Raw genomic sequence first — 22355 nt, 5'->3', positions numbered from 1 at the left:
TATTTGGTAGTATTCATTTTGATTTTATATATTCATATTTATTATCAGTCATTTGTTTAATTGCATACTTATTATCAGTTATTTGTTAAAATTGCTAGTACTATTCCCTCTTACTAAAATTGTGCTCTCCACTGCTCACCAGCTTCATTCTACAGTGTGCAGACTAAAAACTGCATTATTAAAAGAAATGAAGGAGGAGATATCAGAGGTAGAGAACTCAGAGTCTGTCTAAGATTAAGACTTGAGTGCCCTCTCAGAGGCAGATAACTCGGAGTCTGTCTAGATAAGGTCCGAGTGCCCCTTCTTTCACCTTCTTTATGCTTAGCATAATAAAATATGCTATTGCTGGCAATAACGTGTTATTATTGATTTGACTGTTCCATGAACCCAAGTGACCTCAGAGCCATATCTGCTACACCTTCTTGCTGATGCTTCTCCAAGGATTGTTTTACTGTCTGTGGTTCTTGCCTTTAACAGATGTTACCAGCTTGAATGAAAGTACACTCATTTTGCCATCAGCAGATGAGGTCCTTCTGACTCCAAACTCTCTCTGGTCTCCTTTTTTCTCTCACCTTTACTGAGAAACTCTGGTCTCGGTTCTGCCCCCCAGGGGGGCACTTTACACTTAATATCTGAAAAAAAGTCCACTAAAAAGTAACATCAACAGTAAAATTATTTACCTATAAACCAGAAGCTATTCTCTGCCATCCTGGGGACAGGATTTGTAAATGTAGAGTACCCAACTGGTACCAACCTAAACAGGCAACTTATCCTGTTTCCTTTTCTTTGTGGCAATGTTACTCTCCACTGACAAAAATAAGTCATGAATTCAAAGTAACAAAAGAGGGATTATTAGCAATTAGGTGACAGTGGATAAAGTCAAGAAGATCTGAGTTCAAATCCATTCAGTTCAAATACTAGCTCTGTGACTCTGGATAACCTGCTTGCCTCAATTTCCTTTTATGTAAACTGGGGATAAAAACACAACACCTACCTGCCTCGGTTTTTGTGAGGATGCAATGGGATCATCGTTGTAAAAAAGCATAGCAATAATGCCTAGCACATGTTAGATGTTGGATAAACATTAGCTATTATTATTATTGCTGTTAGTATTATAAAAGAATGCTTTGGCTATGAGCATGTTGAACAGTATTACTTACAGTAATAACCAGAGTGAGAGTGTGCCATCTTTCAACCATGATGCCAGCATTTCCTCTCTTTATTAAATTTGTACTTGCTGCAAAAGAAACAGAGTGCATAGATTATTTTTTTTCTGACCTAAATCAAAGAAACAATAGTCAAAGTGGGAGCTTAAGACGATATTTAATCCTTACCTTTTGAAAAATGATCCTTTATGAAATTATCATCTAGTTTCATTTATAGATATATAATTTAATTAATATAAGTATTAACAAATATTTCAAACACCTTCAAGGTACCGACACTCTAATTGAGAGAACAATCAAATTTACCCATTCAAGGAATATGTATTGAGAACCCACTCAATATCAAGCACTGCATTAGGTATGCAAGAAGAATCAGAAAATCTCTCTAGTTAAGTGTTTGAGAAGCAATAGAGATGAGTATGAAGTATATGGAAAGCATATTATGTGAGGTTTTAATACTTTTGAAGATGTCTACCAAATTCATTAGAACTCTCAGTTTTCTGGGGCATAACTGTATATATTAATGAATTATCTTTATTTCCTTTCTGCTCACTGTCAATTCAAGTTTGTGAATTTGATTTTCCATTCTTTTCCATAATCAGGTTAGTAAATGTATCATTTTTATTAATCTGGTTCTCCCTTGTCAAAGTCTGTCTCATTTATCAACTTACTTTTCACAAATACCAAAAGATTTTGTTGGCTTCTGCTTGATAATTTAATTTGTGGTGTAGATATACAAATGCCTCTCTTCCTTTCTACCTTTTATCTATTATTTCTCTTGATTCTAGATCTTTCTCCTTCCCTCCAAATGAATGCTGTTTTCATTCTATCTAAATTTGTAAAGTATCCTGTTGGTAATTTTCAAGTTTCATTATGATGTTTTTCTTTATACATTAAATTTGAGGGGCTCTAATTGTTAATTGCTTATCCTCTAAGAGAGCAGAGAGAGGAAGGAGAGAATGTGAAACGGAAAATGCTAGAAAACAAATGTAAAAAACTGTCCTTACATGTAACTTCAGAAAAATAAAACATTATTGAAAGGGAAAAAGAAGAATGTAGCAAATAACAAAAAGAATTGCTGGGGGGGGGGTGCCAATTAGTCTTTTATGGACTCTCCAATCTGTACTGGACCATTATTCTTCCAGCTCAGCAACCAGGATTTCTTTTGCTTGATTTTTCCTTCCTGAAAGACCTGTATGTCTTAGATTAACTCCACATCCAATTTCCAAGTCTAGTTTTCATGTTTTTCAGCACTGTCATATAGCTTTCCAAACTTATTTGGTGTTTTAAATTTTTTTCTATAACTCTTCTGCATTTCTAGTCTTGCATTATAATTGTTTTCTTTCTTCTTTTTTTGAATGAATTCACTGTTTTCTGAAAAGGTTTAAAAATATCTTCTGTTCTAGAGTCTATATTATTTAGACTTAATGATTTCTGAGCTCATTTCTTTGATATTTTCATTTTAGTTGGTCTGGTTCAATCACCCAAGGAGCCTAATCCTAAAGGAATTATGGGATTATGATGAAGGAGTTAACTCCAATAGTGATAAAAATCACAGTAGTCACAAGAGTCACAAGGCTATACTAGGCCATTATTTAGCCAGGACCAGGACACTGGGGGAGCAGTAAAGGAGTGTGAATTGTACTTTTTGACTACATATGACCTCTGCCCAATACACCTTTTACTTTAACATTTCAAAGGATGCTTGATTTCATTAAAGTGAGCATTTTCCTCAAATAGTATAAGTAACAATTTAAGCATAATTTCTCAACCTATGAAACTAGCAAATTACCTAAAATATAGGTGCTTTAAAAAAAAATCCTTTACTGACTCATTGACTTAGTGACTATGCAACATGTCCTAGAAGTGGGGTTCTAAAACCTAAGAGGGGTTTACCTAATGAACCAGCATCCTTTGTCCTGATTTCTTAGTATTGTTAGCTATTATTATTAATTACCTATTTTAATACTACTACTACTAATAAGTAATAATAGTAGAGCAGAAGGACCTTGTTTAACATGAACTCAACACACACAAATTCACAATTGTGTATACACAATTAGCAAATTAAAAAGTGAAGGCAAAAAATGTGCAAAATAAAAAAGTTTCATTGTACTAAATTGATGCATTTTCCTATAAGAAGGGAAATTATGAGTCTGACCATAAATTAATAATTTTATTAAATTAAAAGTGGTAGTGCTATTCTGTGGGCAACATTAGGGCCCCTAGACACGATTACAGGGAAGTCTAGCCAGCAACAAACAAGGAAGAGAAAAGAGCGGAAATCCACTCTTGCCTCAGTTTATCAAACTTTTTCTCTGCCCACTAACTGTCACACATTACATCTTGGGAGCCAGTTGTGGCTTTCTATTTTGCCCTGGCCACCCAGGGGGGCAGTCCAGGGTCCAGTGCAGGGTACATGGCCCTGCTTGCTCTCTTGCAATCTCTTAACTCTGTTGCTGCCTTTCCAAGCTCCCATTCTGTCCTTATGAGCCAAGACACTCAGTGATTTCCTTCATACTGTTCTTGCCTCGAATTCAAGTTAAGGAGCATGCCAGGTATTCAGGTAGTCTACAGGAGATGACGTCACCTGCACAACCCCAACAAGAGGGAAGGGTCAGCTTTTTTCCCATGTTTCCAAGCAGCATAAAGTCTGAGCACTTTACCCAATCCTGCTCAATTTCCTTCTGAAAAGCGTCAGGAGTTACTATATTACTTTGCGTCAGACATTAGCGCCTGCATTCATTTTTTGCCTGTAGTTTGCCCTTGTGACCAGTCATGTCCAGATTGGAACATTGTTTATCCTTGTTTCATCTACATGATCTAGTTATTAACAATGGCCCCAAAGAACAAGAGTAGTGACGCGGAGAGCTCTGATAAGCCTAAGAAGAGTCGTAAAAATGCCTGGATGCAATCATATAAAAAACTGATTAGATAATGGCCATGTATTATGTGTGATTTTCAACTTACATGAAGTGTCTTGGAAAGTATCAGTCACATAAAATGAGGTATTAATAAGTAGCAGCAGCAGCAGTGGTGGTAGTAGTGGAAGTAGTAGTAGTAGCAGTAGTAGCAGTTGTAATAGTAGCCACGTTAGTAATAGTAGCAGCTGCAATAGCAGTGGAAGCAACAGTAGCAGCAGTAGCAATACCAGCAGCAGCAGAAGTAGCAGCAGTAGCAGCGGCAGCAGTAGTAGTAGCAATAGTAGCAGCAGTAGCAGTAGCAGTAGTAGTAGAATTAGCAGTAGCAGCAGCAGCAGTAGCAGCAGCAGCAGCAGTAAGCAGTGTACAATGTCCCAGCTTGGACAACACTGATGCTGTCATTAGGCCTTGCTCTTGCTATCAATGACCAACTTTGAAGGGAATGTGTCATTTTCAGAGCACAAGAGGTCAGGAAGTACACTGTAGGTGCCAGGGACAGCCACTGCAAAGGTGAGGAGGTGGGAGAATGGGCACTGTAAGGGAGAAGCTGAAAAGTCAGTTGGTGTAGACGGTAGAGGTCTGGAGGAGGAGTACATATAGGAAAAACAGGAAGCAGCAAACACTAAGGCAATGGGGGTTAAGTGACTTGTCCAGGGTCACACAGCCAAGCAGTGTAGACTGTTGAATGACTAGCTCATTTAGTACAGATCCACAAAAGACAAATAGCCATTTGACAGTTTAATAACATTTTTCAAGCTCATTTAGTAAGTATCCTGAGCTACAAACAATCTATTCCCTGCTATTATTCCCCTTTCTTAGAATATTCCTCTATGCTCTAATTTTCCCAGCCTAGTAAAGTTCCCTCTCCAGTCATACCTCCTCTATGAAGTTTTAGATAACTACTTAATTCCTCAATGGTACTTCTATTTGCTGAACATCTAGACTGCTGTCTATATTAATGAAACACAATCTTTTTGCCTTTTAATGTGTGTTCCTCTTTTCTGCCTCATTGACTTGTAGAAGAATCATTTCCATATTTTCCCACCACAACTAGTACTGTAAAAATGGAGATTTGAACCCTGGACTTCAATTCCCAGAAGTCCTTGGCCACTTCCTGAAATGCCTTGTAACCTCACCTGGGCCTAGAGTGAGATGGGGTATTTAAACTGACTGTATCCACCTACCCACTCTCTCTCCCTGCTTCCACTTCCAAAGACACGTGTCTCCCAAGATGTAGTGAGTGAAATTGAACGGGCCTTTTGGCCCTTCTAGCCACATGCTTTCTATATTTGTATTTTCTTTATTTCTTAATCTTTAATAAACCTCATAAAAATATAATATTTTTATTATTAGAAACTAATTTTAATCTTAACAGTACACAGCAAGTGCTTAGGAATACAATACAGAGTCAATAAACAGGGCAGCTTATTAGAGCCGTGGGTAGAGCCCTGGGCCAGAAGTCACCAAAACCCGAGTTCAAATCTGCCCTCAGACCCTTACAAGATTTACCCTGGGTAAGACACATAGCCCTGTTTATCTCAGTTTCCTCAACTTTAAAATGAGCTAAAGAAGGAAGCAGTGAACCACCACATTACCTTTGCCAAGAAAAGCCCAAATGGGGTTAGACAGTCTCAGATATGACTGAAACAATTGAACAGCAACAGAAGTCAACAAACAGTTATTCATCAAGTCACACATAAATATTTACTTACCAAGATCACTTGTAACTTCATATGTCCCATTTGCCAAAATCCAGAAAAAAACTCCTTGGGTATTTCGAACATATGACCCAGCCTTATTTACTCTTCCAGCAATGAATATGCCACCTTTCGTCGATGACTCCATGTAAACATCACAAGTTATTTTTATATCCTTCCTAAGGAACAAAATTGTTCATTAGTTCCACCAGTTATATTTTTCTAAACATGAATTAAAGGTATTAAGCACTTGATTTTGTACTTATATTTAATTGAACTGACATTTTCTAAGAGTTAATGCCATCTACTAGTGTAAAGGTTAAAATTATGGTTGAGACTGAATGCAATAATTATTTGGTCACCAAGGATTTTATTTAGAAATATATTTATTTATAAAATCCTAAATGAAACACTCAACTCAGCTGGAAATTTTATGGTGATATAATTGATAGTGGAGGAGATTAAGAAGGAAGAAGGAAAAGGAGTAGGGTTTTTTCTCCCCCCCCCCCACCCTGGCTAGAACAGGGCAGGAAGATTAGGAGATAAGGTTTTGGAGTGTTAAGGAGGAAGGAATCAGCCTGAATAGCAAAAAAAAAAAAAGGCTAAGCCAAGATGCCCGAACCTTGAATCAGCTCAAGGGCAAACTCACCGCCAAACCTAGAGAAAATAACTGCCACCACTCCAAGATGTCGGAACTCCTAGCACACTGCCAGCCAGAGTCACCTCTCCAGGGAAAGAGGAAGAGAGAGGAAGTGATGTGCTTTATATAGATGCTTTTACATCACTTTCCTGCATCTCATTTGTACCAATGATGGCTTAGCATGACTTACGACAGCCCAGGGGTCTGTCTGCTTTTTCTGCACATTTCTGTTGAAGGCCATTTCCTCAGATAATTAAATCTTGAGTTTGGTACAGACCTTCCTAATCTTGTTAAACTAAGAAGGGTGGAAAAATTCAGGGTTCCCAAGACCTGATTCTGTTAGTCCAAGTATCTCCATTGTTACTGATCAGGAAATAGCTAAATCAGATCTTCTAAAGAATGGTCTGATTAGGGTGGAGTAGTTTTAAAATTCACCATCACCCCCCTGAGGCCCGAGCAAGACTATTCTCTCCCATGGGTCTTGTAAACATCCCAGCTATGAAATTACAATAGTTAAGGAGAAATAGAAAAGAGAGAAAGCAAAACGAATGTTTTGCTAGGCGCACTGATAAAAAGCAAAATTAGGGGCAGTCCCCTTTGGCATAAAAGTGTACATTTGCAATAAATGTTCAATCAAACTTCAGTTCAATCAACCACACCCAAAGTTCATTCTGGATCTTGATGTAGTGTAGGTTTTCTGGCATCTTTCTGCAACAATTCATTCTCTGGATTTAGGAATTAGCAAGCTTCTTCCTTGAAGATCTTTCTCAAATAAAATATTTCAAAATCTTGGATTTTTATTAAAATACAATCCCCCTCTGAAGTGGGTATTAAAAAACATCCAGTTCAGCTTAGGAGAGGGAAACTGAGGCAGACAAAGGCTAAGTGATTCGTCCAAGGTCCCAGAGCCTTGTGATGAGGCTTAAAACAGGATTTGGCCTAAAGTATTCCTGACCTGAGGTCTCTGTTCCCTCTGAACTCCTGCCTTAAGAGGCCTAGCTAACAAGAATTCCCTCTTCTTAGTTTTGGTTATGTCTTCCATGAACTAAATCAAATAAATCCATTGCTTCTGTTATGTATACCTGGAGAGAAGTATTTTCCTCTCAGCTAACAAGGCTTAAGTATCCAGAAGGAGGACAGCTTGATGACTCCTCCATGAAGTGCTTCTCTGAAGCCTCACTGTGAGAAGGAGATGACGCATTCTCAAAAACAATGGCAGGAGCTCATACACTCTACTGAGTTCTATCTACCATTCTGGAAAGACTAGGAGTACGTAGGTCCTGGCAAAAGCTGGGTCTGACTCACAACCAAGAGACTGATCATCAATAAAGAAATCTTTGGTCAGAGAATCCCCTGAAACGGAGCTTTGATTGGCAGCTAACTCAGACAGCCCTCAGAGCCTACATGGCTGGCTATGAGGCACAGTAGGTAGAAGGCTGGGTCTGGGGTCAGGAAGACTAGGGTTCCAATGTAGTCTCAGATGCTCACTCTCTGTGTGACTCTGGGCAAATCATTTCACTGCTGTTTGCCTCAGTTTCCTCAATTGTAAAATGGAAGTAATAATGCCAACCTTGCAGGGTTATTGTGAGGATAAAATGAGCTAATAATTTTAAAGCACTGAGCACAGTGCCTGGTACATAGTAGGCACTGCATAAATGCTGACTGGCTTCCTTTTTCCTTCTCCTTAAAAACAATATAACCATGAAAATAATCACTAATGCTCCAAGAATATATTTTTAAATGATAAAAACTAAGAGAAAGTCAAACTGAATATCATTTCACTAATAATAATCATAATGGTTCTGGAAATCAGATGATGAAATATAAGCTCTTCCTTTGAGCAGAACTGGGGAGGCTACTAAGACAAAATATGTGTTACATAGTCAGTTGTGATCACAGTTTGGAATACTTCTGCTTGCTTTTCTCCTTTACAAAGAAAGGTTTGTTTTTAATGTGGAAGGTAAGGCAGAAGGAATTGGAGGGGAGAAGTAGCTCCAGAAATGTTATTAAAGATTTTAAAAAATCAATGAAGCTTAATCTTAAGAAGATAATAAAATTTTAAGCAATTTGAAATAACCATAGCTTTCATAATTAACACTCCCTAATTTATTTTGTGCTGTCTAGGAATAAGTTTGAGGATACAATCATTTTATTCAGTTCTGTGTAAAGAATAGCCAAAGAATAAATTATATTTTCTCTGAAACTAATTCATATACACAATGACTAACAACTCCTTCAAACTGTGAGGTTAGATGCAAGCAAATGACCTCTTTGAAATGAAATTTTGAGTAACGTGGGCAAGAATTAAAGTAGGCACAGAATTAAGTAGGGGTTTTCAGTAGCTTTAAGAATCTTTTTACTGATGATCTTTGATCAAAAGAATTTATTAAGATCCCATAATTCCCCAGGCACAATGGGTAGGTGGCTGTTAGCACTGGAATTATTGTTCACAAACTGGAATGATGACTATTTAGAGGAAAATGAAATGAAGGCGGAATCTGAAATGGAAATTGCAATTAAGAAAATTATCTCAACATTACAATGATTAATTGGGGAATGTCCTAGTTTCCTCATGTGTAAAATAAAGAAATTCAACTAGGTAAACTCTAGGATTCTTACAGCTCTATAGAACGATGGCTTTCTACAACTCCACAACAAACAGTTTTCACAGTTACAAGTGTATCCATAAGGATAAAAATTCTCTTTGTTAATCTAAACTATAATCCTACTGGGTCTGCCCATATTAATCAACTATGCACTCCAAACTCCTTACCTCATTACTGCTACCCAGGTAATGTTTAAAAGGACTACAAGTAACATAGGCAGCACATTAAAATCATCTTTCTATTTAAATGGAGAGATCTTATAATTTTTTTTTTCTGCTTCACATACCACAATCTGTAAGTGACTTTGGATTCAGTGGTAATTTTATTAGGAAAATTTATAGATAATGGATGAAATAGAAGAAAGCACAGTTCACTCTTCCACTGCCATAATTCCTCTGTAGTGCTGATGAAAGCAAAACATATATATATGCATATATAAATATATATGTACATATATGTAAAATATGTATGTATGCATCTATGTATATATGACAAATTAAGCAAATTTGATACTCAAGATACCAAGTTCAGATATATGTCATGAAAGACAATTTTCTGATTGCCAATATGATTACAATCAATGCTTGCTAACAAGATGGAAAAGTTTTACACAGCTTCAGTTAAAGTTCCTCAGTCTTAAAATTAGTCTGTTGGCACTCCATGAAAACTAAGCAAGAAGAGGGGCTAGTCTTCTGCAAATTGAAGTACTTTTATAATTATTGGCACTATTTCTGTACTATATATATATATATATATATATATATATATATATATATATATATATATATATATATATAAGGCTTGATTTACTTAAGCAGAACTGCAAATAAGCACTAGAAAGTTCCTTCTAAATCCTACAATTTTAAAATTAGCTTTTATTTATTAAAAATAATAAATAAATAAATAAATAAATAAAAATACAAGCCCATGCCCTTAGAAAGTAAGCAATAAAAAATAAATATTTCTTCCTAATATTTCTTTCTAAATGGTAGAAAAAAAATTTTTCCCTAACTCAGGACACTGAATCTCCTATTTTGACCAAGTAAGAGGTGGAGGGGTTACTGAAGGGTCTATATTCACTCTGTTTGGCACACTCAACTTCCAACTTCCATAGGCTGTCTGATATCCTCTACTCCCACAGTCTCGCCATATTGGTCTTGGACTTGGAGTACATACCCAATTGGCTTTAGGTTCCCATAACTCAGAACACTCAAGCTTGAGAGTTCCATAATCCCTTGTCTCCCCATTAGGAGGGATGAATGATGTATCCTATCACATCCAACCCCTGGTAGAAAATTTTGCTCATTAGAGCACTTTGGAAAGCTATCCTAAAAGTTTACCAAATGGGTGACATTTGCAAGGCAGAAATATGTCATATGCCCTGCAATAAACTGTAATCTAACTTAATCTAAACAATAATTATTTACTGAGAATCAAAATTTGATGTCAATGAGGTATACATAAATGTAATATAGTGCCTCAGCCAACCCTCAAAGACTTTGTCACCTAAAATGCTTACTAGACAGATTATTGAACTAGGAAGAAATTAATGTGGGATTAAGTTTGGAAAATGGTTCATGGAAGAAGTGGGATGTAACCCTCATCTTGATAGATAAACTATTTGCATAATGGGAGAGAAATAGTAATGGTACTCAAAACAAAGACAATGATAGGAACAAAAACACAAATATAAAAGAGTAATGATCTATGTAAAAAGCAGACCTGTGTCACTAGGGGGCATCTGGCAAGCTGAGGGAATTCAGGCAAGAGACCATCTCATAAATAGTTTTGAAAGCCAAGAACAAGAGCTTAAGACTTCATATGGTTGTATTGAAGAGCCATCGTGAGCTCCTGAGCAGGAAAGAGATAAAGTAAAAGTAATATTTTAGAAAGAACAATAGGACAATGATGATTAGATTAGAAGTGGAGAGACTCAAAACTGGAAGGTTATGTAGGAGGATTAAAATACAATTTGTGCTTTCAAATTTCACTCTATATAGAGATATTAGGACATAGATCAAAGAATGTTAAAACTGGAAAGGACTTTAAAATTCAACCTCTTGGTCACTGAGATTGTGTGATTTTCAACAATTTATCTATTTATGATAAAAATATGGTACTGATTCCAAAACCAGGCAGATCAAAAATAGAGAAAACTATAGACCAACCTCGCTAATGAACATAGATGCAAAAATCTTAAATAGAATACTCTAGCAAGTGATCATGAGGGGTATTCATTATTATCAGGTGAGATTTATACCAGGAATGCAAGGATGGTTCAATATTAGGAAAATCATCCACATAATTGACCATAGTAGTAGTCTCTTGGTAACCGAGGATGATGATTGTATTTGTGTGTTTTTATCTATGATAGATGAGTGTGCACAAAGACACTTGTGCATGAGGGAGATTTAAGTGGAAAAGTCAATGCACAGAGACAGTCCCACTCTCTTGGCGTTGGAAGCCTGGGTCCAGTGGCACGAAAAGTCGTTACACCCGGAGACTTCCTCAGCTGCATTGGATGGCCGTGTTGTCTTTTTTGCTCCAACATGCCCTAAGCACTCCACAGTGCTTTGCTGCGTCACCATCTCAGCTGTTGAACCTTCTTATTGGTTTCTTCCATCTGTTCAGCCAAAGCAGCCTTCACATGCTGGGTGAGCAAAGCCCTGGTTCACCAGGGGTCTACGACCTGATGGCTACTCTCACAAAGTTTAGCCAGTGATGGAATACTATTACTGTCTAAACTAGATTATGTATGAATTTTGATTATAGGTCTGGCAGTCTTTCAATTATAGTATTGTACTTTCCCATTCCAATAACATTCCAAGTAAAAGTGAGAACTATTCCTATTCCTAACTTATACAAAAATACAAACTTCCTAGACTAACAGAAGAAGAAATAGAATTCTTAAATAATCCCATATCAGAAAATGAAATCCAACAGGCTATCAAAGAACTCCCTAAGAAAAAAATCCCCAGGGCCTGATGGATTCAAAAGTGAATTCTATCAAACTTTCAAAGAACAGCTAATCCCAATACTATACAAACTATTTGACATAATAAGTAAAGAGGGAGTTCTACCAAACTCCTTTTATGACACAAACATGGTACTGATTCCAAAACCAGGCAGGTCAAAAACAGAGAAAGAAAACTATAGACCAATCTCCCTAATGAATATAGATGCAAAAATCTTAAATAGGATACTAGCAAAAAGACTCCAGCAAGTGATCAGAAGGGTCATCCACCATGATCAAGTAGGATTTATACCAGGGATGCAGGGCTGGTTCAATATTAGGAAAACCATCCACATAATTGACCATATCAACAAGCAAACCAACAAAAATCACATGATTATTTCAATAGACGCAGAAAAAGCCTTTGATAAAATACAACACCCATTCCTATTAAAAACACTTAGAAAACAGAGGAATAGAAGGGATAACCCTTCTATTCCTATGTGCCATATCTATATCATGATTAATCATATAAGATTTCATTATATACTTCATCAACTACATTAAAAGGAATCAATTAGTAGAAAGTCCACTTCATTTATTCTAATTAATTTTTAATTCCTGCAGTTACAGCAGAAGCTTGATTATCTGCCTTTAGGATTACTATTCTGAAACTATCCTATTACTTATGTCCAGAGGGAGCCTCCAACCTTCTCTATTGAGACAAGGCTATTTAAAAACGCATAGACTTCACAGTTGCAAGAAACCAGATCCATGTATATAGAAGCCAAATTCTCTCATTCTATAGAGAAGAGGTCTAGAGAGCTTAAGTGATTGACCCCACTCAGGTTGTAGGTGGCAAACCCAGGTTTTGAACCCAGGCCCTCGGTCTCCAAATGTAGCTCCTCCCATTCCACCTGGGATATGATGGATACTTCCTCCTCTGAGTAGATTACACTATCTCCTGTCATTCTGCAAACAGGGAAACTCTGGAGGGGCTTTAACAGGCCAATTTTGATGTGATACAGGTCTGAGTAAAGGCCCTGGGAGGGGAGCTAAGGGGCTGTCTGCAACAGGCGACGTGGAAGCAAGCTCCCCAAAACCTGGCATCCTGACTGGAGATGAGGGTCATGAAGTGGGATAAGGATGATGGGCTGGAGTAGCCAGCTGACAAGCCTACCACAAAAGGGAGCAGAGCAAAGCTAACCCTGGAGCTGAGGTGGCCACCTGGAGGTGGAGGACCCTGAAGCAGAGCTAGGAAGCCCAAGGCTGAAGACAAGCCAGCAGGATGGGCCTCAGACTTCAGAGAATGTCTCTGATGCTTCATCCTGCAGCAGATGCCATCTCTGGAGCTGCACTTGTTGTCTGGATTTTACTGGTGGAGGAGGAGAGGAGGTGAAGGTGCCCAGCATTATGGGAGATGGCCAAATGTCTTATTAAAATTTTGTTGCATTTTGAGGCAAGATAAAACCAACATCACTAGTTCCTTCATCTTCCGGTGCAAGGAGAGCCATGGTCCATCCTTCTATTTAACAGGAGTTCTACCCACAGGAAAAGTAATCCTCTTAACCTGGTGTCCAGTGAACAAGAAGGTGTCCAGGTTCTTAGAGCTAGAAGAGAGAGGAAATCAGAGAGATCTTTTTAGATGGCTTGGTAAAAGGCCCCAGAAGTAACCTGCCAAAGGTGACAGACTGTAAGAATGGTCCAATGCATCCAGGCAGCTCTCCTTCTCCACCAAACACAGCAACATTCAATTCACAAGAATAACACTTATATCCTCCACCTGGAGTCACCTGGCCCAGGGTCCGAGCGCTATGAACTTCAACCTCTTGGCAGGTCTATGAAGCCCAGACACGCTTGTGGAATTGTTCCCAAAGGCTCAAACCTCAGCAAAGCCTGTTTTAGAATTCTTCTACAGGAAGAGGAAATCAGAGAGCACATGTGGCAACAAAGGAAAGCTAGGTGCGAAGTTGGCTAAATATGCAACTATGCAATTAACTGAAAGACAAATGGAAAGGCCACAGAATGGAACGCAAGCTATGCCAATACAGAGAATTGACCATATCAACAAACAAATCAACAAAAATCACATGATTATCTCAATAGATGCAGAAAAAGCTTTTGACAAAATATAACACTCATTCCTATTGAAAACACTAGAAAATATAGGAATAGAAGGGCCTTTTCCAAAATAATATACAGAATGTATCTAGAATCATCAGCAAACATCATCTGTAATGGGGATAAATCCCAATAAGATCAGGAGTGAAGCAAGGATACCCATTATCACCTCTATTATTTAACATTGTACTAGAAGCACTAGCTCTAGCAATTAGAGGAGAAAAAGAAGTCAAAAGTTATTAAAATAGGCAGTGAGGAGAACAAGGCTTCACTCTTTGCAGATGATATGATGGTTTACTTAAAGAATGCTATAGAATCAACTAAAAAGCTAGTTGACATAATCAAGAACTTTAGCAAAGTTGCAGAATAGAAAATAAACCCACAAAAGTCATCAGCATTTCTTTATATTTCCAACACATCTCAGCAGCAAGAATTAGAAAGAGAAATTGCATTTAAAATCACCCTAGACAATATAAAATACTTAGGAATCTATCTGCCAAGACAAACACAGGAACTATATGAACACAACTACAAAACACTCTCTACACAATTAAAACTAGATCTAAATAATTGGAAAAACATTAATTGCTTATGGGTAGGATGAGCTAACATAATAAAAATGACTATTCTACCCAAAACTATTTACTTATTTAGTGCCATACCCATCGAACTACCAAGAAACTTTTTTTTACTGAATTAGAATAAAAACATAATAAAGTTCATTTGGAAGAACAAAGGATCAAGAATATCAAGGAATTTAATGAAAAAAATGTGAAGGAAGGTGGCCTAGCATTACCAGATCTCAAACTATACTATAAAGCAGTGGTCATCAAAACAATATGGTACTAGCTAAGAGACAAAAAGGAGGATCAGTGGAATAGACTTGGAGTAAGTGACCTCAGGAAGACAGTCTATGATAAGCCCAAAGATCCCAGCTTTGGGGGCATAAATCCACTATTTGACAAAAACTGCTGGGAAAATTGGAATACAGTATGGGAGAGATTGGGTTTGGATCAACATCTAAAACCCTACACCAAGATAAACTCAGAATGGGTGAATGATTTGAATATAAAGAAGGAAATTATAAGTAAATTAGGTGAACACAGAATATTATACTTGCCAGATATTTGGGAAAGGAAAGATTTTAAGACCAAGCAAGAGATAGAAAAAATTACAAAATGCAAAATAAATAATTTTGATTAAATTAAATTAAAAAGGTTTTGTACAAACCAATGCAACCAAAATTAGAAGGGAAGCAACAAATTGGGAAACAACCTTGTTTCCCAATTGGGAAACAATCTTGTTACAAAAACCTCTGACACAGGTCTAATTACGTAAATTTATAAAGAGCTAAATCAATTGTACAAAAAATCAAGCCATTCCCCTATTGATAAATGGGGAAGGGACATGAATAGATAATTTTCAGATAAATAAATCAAAACTATTAATAAGCACATGAAAAAGTGCTCTAAATTTCTTGTAATCAGAGAAATGCAAATCAAAAAATCTCTGAAGTACCACCTCACACCTAGCAGATTGGCTAACAGGACAACAAAGGAAAGTAATGAATGTTGGAGGGGATGTGGCAAAATTGGGACAATAATGCATTGCTGATGGAGTTGTGAATTGATTCAACTGTTCTACAGGGCAATTTGGAACTATGCCCAAAGGGTGCTAAAAGACTGTCTGCCCTTTCATCCAGCTATAGCACTGCTTGGATTGTACCCCAAGGGATAATAAAGAAAAAGACTTGTACAAGATTATTATAGCTCCACTCTTTGCGGTGGCTAGAATTAGAAAAGGAGGGGATGCCCTTCAATTGGGGAATGTATGAACAAATTGTGGTATCTGTTGGTGAAGGAATACTGTTGTGCCCAAAGGAATAATGAACTGGAGAAATTCCATGTGAACTGAAACGACCTCCACCACCTGATTCAGAGTGAAAGGAGTGGAACCAGGAGAACCTTATACACAGAGACTGATACACTGTGGCACAGTCAAATGTAATGGATTTCTCCATTAGTGGCAATGCAGTGATCCTGAATAACTTGGAGGAATCTATGAGAAAAACCACTATCCACATTCAGAGGAAAAACTGTGGGAGTAGAAACACAGAAGAAAAACAAGTGCTTGAATACATGGGTCAAGGGGATATGGTTGGGGATGTAGACTCTAAATGAACATCCTAAGGCAAACACAAACAACATGGAAATAGGTTCTGATCAAAGACACAAGTAATACCCAATGACATTGCACATCAGCTTTGGGAAGGGTGGGTCTAGAAACAGGATTTCCTAGGTTCAAATCTGGCCTCAGATATTTCCTAGCTGTGTGACCCTGGGCAAGTCACTTAACTCCCATTGCATAGCCGTTACCATTTTTATGCCTTAGTATTGATTCTAAGATGGAAGGTGAGGTTTAAAAAATGTTTTAAAATGTTTAAAAAAATGTTTAAAAATTGTTTTACAATTAAAAAAATAAAAGAGCTTATATCATTGGATGAAATTAGTGACCTCAAATTGAATTCCTTTCCCAACCTGAGAAGGGCTGTAAATTCACTGTTTTAGAAATTTATATCATTTGGATGAATAGTAGTAGTCTCTTGGTGACCAAGGATGACGATTGTCTTTGTGCGTTTTCATCTATAGTGTATAGATGAGTGTGCACAAAGACACTTGTGCGTGAGGGAGATTTAAGTGGAAAAGTTGATGCACAGAGACAGTCCCACTCTCTTGGAGTTGGAAGCCTGGGTCCAGTGGCACGAAAAATCGTTACACCTGGAGACTTCCTCAGCTGCATTGGATGGCTGTGTTGTCTTTTGTGTTCCTACATGCCCTGAGCACTCCACAGTGCTTTGCTGCGTCGCCATCTCAGCCATTGAACCTTCTTATTGGTTTCTTCCGCCTGTTCGGCCGAAGCAGTCTTCACATGCTGGGTGAGCAAAGCCCTGGTTCACCAGGGGTTGACGACCCGATGGCTACCCTCACAAGGTTTAGCCGGCCTATCGAAGCCATTGCCTGGGATGTGGCCACTGCTGCATGCTAGCAGCTACTGGGAGCCTCAAGTGAGAACTGGGTGTCAGGTGGGGGTCAGAGGCTGGAGAGCTGCCCTAGAAGGGCACGACAAGCCCTCCATACCAGAGATACTACCCCTCCATAAACACAAACAATATAATATATTTCTGTTGGCACAATATCTAACTTTCTTCAACTGCCTACCTATTGCCATTACTTAGCACATAATAAGTACATAATAAAAGCTAGTTGACTGACTGACTGATTGACTAATGGATTTGTTATTAATGTAAGACATAGTACTAGGCAGTAGTAACACAAAGGTGATAAAAGAGCTTAAAGCCCAAGAAGGATGAGATATGAATATATGCATATAGAAATCCAAGGAAGAACCATCTTATCTCTTTCCTCTAGAGATGTCCATGTCCACAAAGGAGAAAATGCCAGTGTCAGAGTTTTACTTCTATTTACTTACTCTTAATACTATATCTCTCTGATTTAATATTGCAATAGTAGATGTAATTACCTTCCCTATCTCTTTTAACTAGATTTATTTTTACTTTGGCTTTGTCAGATATCATGATTATGACTCCTGCCTTCTTTTTATTAGTTGATGCCCAATAGATTTGGCTCCATCCTCTTACTTTCACCCTATGCATATCTACCTTCCTCATGTGTGTTTCTTGTAGACAGCATATGGTAAGGTTTTGGATTCTAATCCACTCTGCTATTTGCTTGTGTTTTATGGGTGAGTTTATTCTATTCACATTCAGAGTTATGATTACCAGCTGTGTATTTCCCAGCATTTTGATTTCTACTCCTAGTCCTGCCTTTTCTTCTTTCACTATTTTCTTCTACATCAATGTTTGTTTTTAATCAGTCCCCCTAGTTCCCACCCTTATTTTACTTCCATTTCTACCCCTCCTCCCTTCTTATTCCCCCCCTTATTTTCTTTGCAGTCTTTTTAAAACTACCCCCCCTCTCCCTCCCTTATACTGCTTCCCTCCCCACCAGTCTGTTTGTTACCCTTCTACTCCCCTATAGAGCACCAATCTATCCTCTGGCCAAATGGATTGGATTGTTCTTCCCTCTGTGGGTCAATTTCAATGCATGTAAGAGTTGAGTATTTCCTGTTTCCAACCTCTTACCCTTCCAGTGTATTGATGTTCTCCCCCCTCCCGCCATGACCTTCTTTGTGACATATAAATTTATCACCTTTTGTTTTTCTTTCCCCATTTTTTAGTATTAATCTCTTTTTGTAGCTCTAGTTGTATATATATACATGTATATGTATTTATGCATACATATATCTATATACCTATTTATGTCTTGTTATTTCATCCTATACAGTTTGTCACTGTTCCCTCTAAGTGTAATTCTTCTAGCTGCCCAGGTGATAACAACCATTTTTAAGAGTTATCAGTGACCTCTTTTCTTATAAGGATACATATCATTTTAACTTATTGAGTCTCTTTAAAAAAAGGGTTTTTTTTTTGTTTTGTTTCATTTTGTTTCTCTTTTTTCCCTCTTTTTAAATTACCTTTTGATGGTTCTCTTGAGTTCTGTGCTTGGACATCAAATTTTCTGTTCAGGTTTGGTCTTTTCTTTACCAATTCTTGGAATTCTTCTATTTTGTTGAATGACCATACTTTCCCCTGCAAGAATATAGTCAGTTTTGCTGAGTAGTTGATTCTTGGTTGTAGACCTAGTTCCCTTGCTTTCCAGAATACCATATTCCATGCCTTTTGGTCCTTCAGTGTAGATGCAGTCAGATCCTGTGTTATCCTCACTACAGTTCCATGGTATCTGAATGACTTTTTCTTGGCAGCTTGTAATATTTTTTCTTTGGTCTGATAGCTCTTGAATTTGGTGATAGCATTCCTGGGTGATGTCAGTTGGGGATTAAGTACAGGAGGTAATCTGTGGATTCTTTCAATCTCCACTTTTCCCTCTTGTTCTAGAATATCGGGGCAGTTTTCTTGAATAATTTCCTGTAGTATTATATCCAAGCCTTTTTCTTTTGTCATGGTGTTCTGGTAGACCAATAATTCTTAAATTGTCTCTTCTCAAATGATTTCCTTAATCTTCTGTTTTGTGAGATGTTTCATATTTTCCTCAATTTTTTATTGTTTTGGATTTGTTTTATAGTGTACTGCTGCCTTGTGAGGTTACTTAATTCTAGTTGTTGTATTCTGGTTCTTAAAGACTGGATTTCCTCCCTGGCTTTTTGGTCATCCTTCTCCTTCAGGTCTGATTTTCTTTGGAAGTCATCTTTCATCCTCTTTGCCTCATCTCTCATCTCCTTTGCCTCATCTTTCAACTTCGTTGCCTCATCTTTTATCTCCTTTGCCTCATTTTCCAGCTGGTTGATTTTGGCTTTCAAGACACTATTTTCTGTTTCCAGATGACTTATCTTAGTTTTAAGTTCTCTTCCCAATTGTCTTCAGCCTCTCTTGTGTTTTGAATTGCATTTTGAGTTCTTCCAAAGCCTATATCCAATTCGCTGGGATTTCTGATTTATCATTTGCTGATCCCTTCCCCTCTGTTCCATTTGCTCTTTGCTCGTTGCCTGTACAGAAGCTGTCTATTGTAATTTCTTTCTTCTTTATCTGTTGTTTGCTCATAATTACCCCTTCTTTGCTCCTTGCATTTGTCTGTGCTCTTGCTCCTCTCATTTTTTTGGTTTTGGGGGTTTCTGTCAGTCTCCCCTCTTGGAGCTTTGACAGAAGATCTCTCTCTGTAGTCTGTAGGGGAGGGATGTTGTAGTTTGAGCTTCTCTGTCCTCTGGAGGATTTTGATTAGATTAAATTAAAGTCTAGCAGTCTGTGAGGGAGGTGGGGTTGGAGATTGGCCTTCCCTGACCTCTGAAGGCTTTTGATGGAATTAAGTTCAGCTGCATTGGGCTGGATGTGCCCTGAGGCCAAAACCTCTGGGAAGGCTGGAGAATTATGGAGGGTCTCAGCCACTGTGATCAGGCTGCCTGCTCTTTGCTCCCTCTCCAGCTCCTTCCCCACTGCCAGGGTTCAACACTTTGAGCCTGGCACAGCTCTGCCCACAAAATACTCCCTCCAGTCCAGCTTCTTTGCCCTCCTAGAGGTTCCCGCTGCTGCTGGAGGCTTAGAGCTCTAAGTGGGGTGGGGAGGGGAGGGGTCCTGGGACCTTACTTCTGCCTTCCCCTTAAACCTGAGTGTTCTCAGATTCTGGCTTTTTGAGGGGGCGTACCTTTTGGACTGAATCCAGCAGGAGGATTCCTTGGTTCTGTCCTGTTGTTAACTTTGATTTTCAGTCCCCTAGGAGCATTCAGTTTGTGATCAGTAAGGAAGGGTTTTTAGAAGTCTGAACTTCTGCTGCTTCTAAGCCATCATCTTGACTCAATATTGCAATAGTAGAGAAGACAACACTTGACTCAATTCAATAAGCAATGTTCAGAGTTGTATTACCTTTCCAACTATATAAGCTCCTTTTGCCTCTAACCAATGTTATCTAGTATAGAAAGAGAGTACTTGGCCTTAATTCCAGAAAAGAAATTTTCAATACAATTCTAAAATCCATCCAGCAGGTGGCATTATGAGACCAAAAGCTACAAAACGAGCCTTAACAGAATCTAAAACATGTAACTTGTGAGCACATAAAATCCCATTGTCAAAAGGAGCCTTTCATTTTCACATGCAAGTCAAAATGCCCCTGTGACAGTCACGGTTGAATTGAACGATGTGTAAAAACAGTGTATTCCCCTCTTCAAAGGAAAAGGGGCTTGCAATGTGTCATCAGAGAGGAGAGTTCAAAAAGATGTTAGAGCCTGCTTAATCTAAGTTCCTCATTTTATAGAAGTGGAAACTTAAGCCCAGATAGGGAAATGTAGTTTGCCAAAAGTGATGAAAGCACAAATCTATCAAATGGCTATTTAGTCACTCCTGTAAGGTAACCCAAGACAGACTGTGAGAACCCTCTCAAGACTGACCACAGAGATAGCAATCCAGCATCTGGTACATGTATATACCCAGCTCTCCACCAGATCCATATGAGGTAGCCCCAGTGAACATACCAGTTACGATCTCCTATAATACTGATGGTCTCTTCTGCATCCAGAACCCAACTGATAGGTCGCTGAGTGAGCATTTGGCGGAAGGTGAAGGTATGTTCCTCCATGTCATTATCATTAGTGTGGTATTCAAATACACCTGCTTGATCTGCAAAATGTGGAGCTGCACTAAAACACTGATCACCTGTTTTGGAGATAAGGAAGTCATTATTTTGAAGATGCTATTAAACTCTTTGGATTTACATTTCTAGACATTCACTGAGCAATTATCAAAAAACCTTGCAACTTTAAAATAAATAAATCACAAGCATATATGCCTTGTACAAATAAAAACATGTGCACAAACACATGGATGTGCATGTACAGGAATGTACCCACATACCAACTGACTGCAGCCCAAGATTCTGTAACAATGAAGAACTAGAAATTATTATGATCTATGTAGTGAATTAAGTATTTTAATTTTTGTATATATGTTTTAACCTATTTTTTAAAGTCACATACTCTTTTCCTTTACTAGAAGACAATCACCACAATCTCTTTCTAATGTCTTTTGAATATATTTCTCATATTTCTTTTCTTTGCAAAACTTTCAGGATTCTTTATGTGTAGCATGGCCATAAAGAACCTAAAACTGCTGAACTTGGGTATTTTTTCCACTATTAAAAATGAATATAATATAGATTTTGTCTCAAGATACCTCCCTATCAAAGCCTCCACAAGACCATCTTTACTGTTAAATAAGAGCCACTCATCCATGCTGAAGATTATACAGAACAGAATGTCTAACAACAATCTCTCATATTTATTTGTATAGAAGTTGTTAGTTGTCAAAATCTTTTCACATTCATTATCTGATTTCAGTCTCATATGATTCCTGTAAGATGGATTCAAGGATTACTTTTGAATTCTAACTTTTCTAGCTAATTAATAACAAGCTAATTTTTAGATTGAATGTCTCAGCATAGCCTCATGGCTTCAGAGATGACAGTAAAGCAGCTTTCCCATGGCATTTCTACCACATGTGTAACTAGCTCAAATCTCACCCAAATCTCTCACGCATGGAGAATCCAAAGAAGTCAGTGAAAGCTAAACTTCTACATAGAGAATTGGGTTAATGAAATTTTCCAAAGAGATCTAAAGCCACTCATTAGGTCTTAGAAAGTCAAACTAAACAGACTGCTGCTAAGAGAGT

General features: G+C 37.9%; 1 protein-coding gene across 3 annotated transcripts in view; it reads right to left on the bottom strand.

Annotated features, from left to right (window-relative positions):
* Positions 1-22355, bottom strand: part of LOC103095430 (galactocerebrosidase-like) — a 235621-nt gene that overhangs the window by 12657 nt on the left and 200609 nt on the right. For all 3 annotated transcript variants that reach the window (XM_056810588.1, XM_056810587.1, XM_056810586.1), the window contains 3 exons: positions 21164-21344; positions 5800-5963; positions 1161-1237 (listed from right to left, as the gene is read on the bottom strand). In XM_056810588.1, coding sequence (XP_056666566.1) covers positions 1161-1237; positions 5800-5963; positions 21164-21344 — 422 coding nt within the window. The remainder of the gene's footprint in view (positions 1-1160; positions 1238-5799; positions 5964-21163; positions 21345-22355) is intronic.

The sequence above is a fragment of the Monodelphis domestica genome, chromosome 1 (genome assembly GCF_027887165.1).
Source record: "Monodelphis domestica isolate mMonDom1 chromosome 1, mMonDom1.pri, whole genome shotgun sequence".
In the NCBI taxonomy this organism is placed as follows: domain Eukaryota; kingdom Metazoa; phylum Chordata; class Mammalia; order Didelphimorphia; family Didelphidae; genus Monodelphis; species Monodelphis domestica.
The sequence above is the reverse complement of the archived record's forward strand: the minus strand, read 5'-3'. Positions and strand labels throughout refer to the sequence as shown.